This window comes from Capsicum annuum, chromosome 11 (genome assembly GCF_002878395.1).
Source record: "Capsicum annuum cultivar UCD-10X-F1 chromosome 11, UCD10Xv1.1, whole genome shotgun sequence".
NCBI lineage: Eukaryota > Viridiplantae > Streptophyta > Magnoliopsida > Solanales > Solanaceae > Capsicum > Capsicum annuum.
The window spans coordinates 5,842,479-5,848,425 of NC_061121.1; the positions used below are offsets into that span (position 1 = coordinate 5,842,479).

The window sequence follows — 5,947 nt, forward strand, 5'->3', positions numbered from 1 at the left end:
GAGAGTTTCTTCGACTCTCCATTCTATCCAACCTCTCACTCATAGTTACCACATCCGAGTCAATTTTTTCAAAACCCACATTTGCCCTAGCAAGGTCTCGGGACAAAGCATCAAGGAGGGCCAAAATGGTTTTCATTATGGCCAAAAGTTACCTACAAAACAACAAACAAGTTAGTTGTACAAGAATGGTCCTCACACTCCCTCTCTATTATTTTGTCTCTCAAATTTTTCACACTTTGATCTCACAAGTGTCGTAACCTTGCTTGTACTCCATGAGGCATTGAGAGGTGGACCAAGTATTACAAGGAGTCAAAAGAATAAGACACATAAAGGAACATATACACGAAGAACGGTTTCAAAACTAACTTACATTCTAGTACTAGCTTGTAAGTTAGTAATGGAATCAACAAACGAAACTAAAGAACAATAAAATGAAACTAAGAAATCTAAAATTTGAGCTTAAAAATTATCGGTAAACAGTAAAAACGTAATGATGTGGCAACCCTCAATTGGTCATAGTTTTATCAAGTTTTATTGTCCAAGGTTCAAGTCTTGACCAATTTTTGATCTGGATTGGTGGAATTTTTTAAGGAGGAAAAAAATAAGTCTTGGAACTCTTTTTCAACTCAAGTTTCAAGACTTGGACTTTTGTAGTATTTTTCCTTAAAACAAGGACCTCAAAACATGGAAGTTGGTTGGAAAAGGGTTGTAAAGTCTTTGAGTGGTTGGAAGTGGTGGTAAAAGTCTTTGATGACTAATAAATACTACACCTCCTTCCTTCACCCTCTTAGATCTAACATCCACTTTTTTTTCAATAAAAGATGAAGATTTGTGAAGAACACCAAGAACACCAAGAACACAAACTTTTGAATCTTGAAGTCTAAGGTTCAAGTTGGTCTCACACTTCAATCAACACTTTGTCAAGTTCCACCTTTCAATAACAACTTTAACAAAAAGTTATTAAGCCACCAATTCACAACAATAACACAAGGTCAAGCTCAATAACTCAAGAACAACAACACCAACCTTCAACAATAAGGATCAACACATGTCCACTTCAAGTTCACAACAGCAATGTCAATATTATAAGCTCAACCTTTAGATCTAGACACTTTTAGTGTTGGTGAGAAAGAACCAACACTAGAAGCATACTATACAAACAAAAGAACTACAAGATCTAGTCAATAAAAACAAGAAAATCTCGGCCAAGACAACAACACAACATAATTTTTGGCCAAGAACACAAAAATGGACAGATTGCTATTTTCTGGAATTTTTCAGTTTTTATCAACTTTTTTTTTTTTGACTAATCAAACCCAAGATTGGTTTTGTAGGAACAAAAACCATCCTTGCTATGATACCAAATGATATGGAAAAAACAATAGAACACGAAATCACACCCCAAAACAGTCCACAAATCACAACAAATCGTGGACCAAATAGGGACCTCTCTCGGATTCACTATCTAGAACAAGAAAGAAGAGGATACAAGGTGTTAATACACCAAAACAGCCAGCCAACAACAAGTTTAGAAACACAAGATGAAGCTCCACAATATTACAATAGCAACAAGAACAAACGGGTTACATTAAGAACACAAGAAACCGAAACCAAAACAAGATACAAGATAGATAGTTAGACAAGTGCTGATGTAGTCTTAACAATCCAAGAGCATATTCCACTCTTGGACCTTTAACACTTCACACAACAAACACCTAACTCTTACAATTGACACAAGAGAGGCGTCCACCACCCAAGCACCAACGTATCAAGCAAAATGCAACATACAAGAGAATCCACCCTTATACTAGGCCCTAGTATCGGTTGTGGACTCTCTCTCTCTAAGAGGAGTGTTCTTTCTTCAACATTCATAAAAACTACCAACTAAAACCTTACAATGTTTAATTTATATTACATTACAAAATAAAAGGCAAAAGAATAAAAGACCCTTTAAAGAAAAGGGCCCCAAAAACAGCCCATGGAGTGTGCTTGGGACGGTTTTGGGCCTCCTTCACACTTAGACTTGTGCACTCTTTAGGTGGTCTTTAAAATAATCAAAAAGTGTCCATGATCGTGATCGTACTCGTATCAGTACGTGAGCTATCAGATTTAATCTGGACTAACCAGATAAAGAGAATGGATTGACTTGAACTAAGGATGGACTGACTCAATTCGTGTTGATAAATCAAGAGCCTCTTCGAGTTTAATAACCACCTGTTCCATGGATGGTGTTTGCTTCTTAAGCCCTATGCTACTCAAAGCTAGCTTAAATACAAGTTCAAATGCCACCATTGAGAATTTTCCCTCCAGTTTTGGATCAGCAATTTTTTTGATGTTCCCACCTTTGGTCAAGTTTTTCGCCTATGATGCAAAAAGACGCGCTAAAGAAAGAACTTGAAAGGAGATGCAAGAGTAAATGAGGAGGAGTTAGTATTTTTACCATTTTATTTAGAGGCATAGGCTTCTTCAAATCCACGTTGATAACCCTTTGTCCAGATAAAAGTTGTAGCAGCACTATCCCAAAGCTATAGACATCACCATAAGTATTAACATGCCGGTTCTTGTGGTACTCAGGATCAACATAACCAAAGGTTCCTCTCACTTCTGAGCTGGCATATGAGTGGCCAATGCTAATAATTTTGGACAGACCAAAGTCTGAGAGTTTGGCTTCAAAGCTGGCAGATAGAAGAATGTTTGCTGGCTGCAAAATTTCACCAAAAAAGAGAAAGATGACAGAGAATTTTTTAAGGAAATGGATGAACAGATTATGGATGTGAAATAAGATTTTGCCTTGATATCCCGGTGAACAATGGAGCCTTCAGGCAATGAGTGGAGAAAGAGGAGACCACGGGCACAATCAAGTGCAATTTCTAGTCCGCGTCTCCACAAGTGATATTTACTTTTACCTGCTCATCAGGTGTATAGAGATCCATGAAATACTATTATTTAGGTCGACAAAGATCAGAAATGTTCAAAGAGTAAAGAACATACCAAATAGCCATTCGGAAATATTTCCATTGTGGCGTAGCTCATAAACTAGAAAACACTCATTTGGTCCATCATAATGGCCTAGCAGGGATACAAGGTTTGGATGTTTGATATGCCAGAGACTTGTAACTTCTCTAACAAATGTTTCCATCTGTTCATCTTTAATTATGTGCTTAACTGCCACATGTTTTCTATCTGCCAGAATTCCTTTGTATACTTTTCCTATAAAACACGATCATTTCAATACCCAACTTTCAAAAGGAGCGATCCGTAAAGAAATTGGAAAAAGGGAAGTTACACCTCCCTAGATATGATATTCTGAGTTATGAATGTTAATATAAAGAATTGTCAATGAAATTGAGTACCTTTGATACTTAAAACAATTAGGAGACTAAGCCAACAATACATTGTTCGATTTTCTTACCAGCTAGGCCTTGACCTATAAAGTTGGACATGCTAAGATTGTCAGTTGCGGAGTAAATTTCTTTAAGTGATAGTCTACGATAGGTTGATTCCTCCGAGTAAAATTCATCTGATACTGCCAACATGAAGCAAAATTAGAATAAGCTAAAAACATTTGGAACAATGATTGTTGGTGTAGAGGGCTTACTATATCTTCCATTTGATGGTTTAACTTCAACCTTCCTTTTCGATAAGATCCACAACGCAACGATTATTACTAACACCATACCCACTACGCCACCAATTAGAATCCAAAGATCTGCATATATAAACCAATGCTTAACCAAAAGAACACATTTTTGTCCTGAAACGCCGCAGCAATATCAGTGATTTTTATGAAAATGGATTTCAAGATTTACCAGTTTTAAATTTAGTTCGACGTCTAGTTTCATTTCCACACTCATCCGCAAAAGCTGCACAGTAAAATGATCAATCAAGATCATAGTTAAATGTCAAAACTTGGAAGACCAAAACTTGAATATGTTTATAGCACGCAAGGAAGTAAAGTAAACTTACCTAAAGGAAGAGAATTGTCTCCTAGGCAATGAAAGATTTTGTCAACCCAACTCTCATCAGAAACTCTTTGGCTTGTTAATAAAATCAGCATACTAAATCTACAAATATCATCTTCAAGTTCCGTCGTATCATTTTTCGCTATTTCTCTCCATGTCCTCAAACACTTGTTGCAACCCTTAGTAAGTCCTCCTCCTCCTGAATCCATTAGCCTACAGTCATCTCTCAGACTTTTCAATCTGCTTCCAAGTTTGTTCTCAACGTCGATCTATGAATAATTAGAGCAGCCTCCTTCACCAGTACTAGTCAACTTTTCAACGCCACAGCTAAAGTTATCAGAAGTACTATTGTTATTCATCAAAGTTAAGCAGTCACTTTGTTGTGTGGAATTGAGAAACATATGTCTTGTTTGGTTAGTCCAACATGCCAATGCTCGTAAATATGTATTGAAAGCTAATCCACAACAAGGGTGATCATTTAAAAAACCAGCCCAAGTGTAATTGTCTAAAGTTGTACAGGCCTCCCCTGAAATGTTCATATCCAGGACACACTTGTTGAGACTATTGGTCTGAGAAAAAACTCTTAGAATCCAAAGATATGGAAAGTGTCCCAAGTGTAATTGTCTAAAGTTGTACGACTTATTGAGACTTGTTGAGACTATTGGTCTGAGAAAAAGTCCAATGATATGGACAAAAACATGATGGACATGATCATTAATGCTGCTGCTTTGAAGCAATTCATATTGCTTGAAATGCTAAAGCCTTTGCTCATATATTAACACAAACAAATGGAGGCTAAATCTCTTTCCTTAATAAGAAAGAAGAACAAGTCAAGTAGATGGAGGAGTAATAAAGAAAAGGCATTTGGCTAAAGAGGATACTTTTCTTGTTTTCCATTCTACTCCTCCGTTTCAATTTGTTTATCTAGTTTTGACGACTTTACATATAAAGTTTAGTCGTGCAACTAAGATATGTAGAATGTACCAAAATATCCAATCTTGTGGTCTTAAGCATGTCTATAGAAAGCTAGAATTAAGAGTTGCCGAAAAAAAATAGATATTCTTTTTTAAACTAACTAAAACGAAAAGTAAGAAAAACAAATCAAAAAGAAAGGCGCTCAACATTGTTTAATAGGGGAATACAACAACCCTTTAAAATTGTCACTGAATTTTTATTTAGAAACTCGAACTAGTGTATGTTCTAATTGAACACCTAAATGCTTGATGACATGTTCGTATCAGACACTTTTTATTCAATTATTGGAAAAACTTTTGTGCCACTTTTCAATCATTTACTATACAGATAACTTAATCATAAAGTATGCAATATCCTTTAATATACATCGACCTCAATTTGAAAAGGTCTGAGGTTTTACGACTTATTGAGACTAATGCATATAATTAAAGAAGGTGACATATTTTAAGTAGTTAACTTATTTATATAATGGTTGTTTGACAACACTTGCAAATTTTTTTTAAAAAATTTTAGTCGAAAATGTTTGAAGACTCTTTAATATGTGTTCAGGTATTCAATCAAAACATGTTTGTATTTTAAATATGTAAATGAAATTTGTTTACAAGTTTAGAGTTGTTTGATCTATTCCTCCTTATTTAAAATCCACTATATGACATAAGACAACAATTTTATTTTTTTTCCTGTGGGAAGTTCATGTATAATTTATGATAATAACCTACTGATTTAACATTTGTAGATTAGTAACTTAAGTAGTAAGATGTCATAAAAGACAAAAGCCGGACATGGAAAAATTAGAAAAATGTTGGTTTTTGATGTCACCTTGTGTTGTAGCATTTTGTTGACGAAGGACTCAATCTTACACCAATAAAAATTACAAAAATACCATTTTTAATTATAAAAGATTGGTAAAAGTTTGATTTGATTTTAATTTCGGTAAAAGGATAATCGAATTAAATTGACTATATAAATATTTATTTAAAATTATATTAGTACATGTATGTATATTCTTT

The 5,947-nt window shown here is 34.8% G+C and overlaps 1 protein-coding gene across 1 annotated transcript; it reads right to left on the bottom strand.

The window, feature by feature from the left end:
• Positions 1–1,465: 1,465 nt before the first annotated feature.
• Positions 1,466–4,839, bottom strand: LOC107846794 (probable LRR receptor-like serine/threonine-protein kinase At1g07550). Its single transcript, XM_016691079.2, has 8 exons — positions 3,967–4,839; positions 3,810–3,863; positions 3,599–3,709; positions 3,413–3,526; positions 2,992–3,210; positions 2,791–2,906; positions 2,441–2,701; positions 1,466–2,361 (listed from the first exon to the last, which is right to left on the bottom strand). The coding sequence occupies exons 1-8, from the start codon at positions 4,169–4,171 to the stop codon at positions 2,152–2,154; spliced, it is 1,290 nt and encodes a 429-aa protein (XP_016546565.2). The 5' UTR covers positions 4,172–4,839; the 3' UTR covers positions 1,466–2,151.
• Between the last annotated feature and the right edge of the window lie 1,108 nt (positions 4,840–5,947).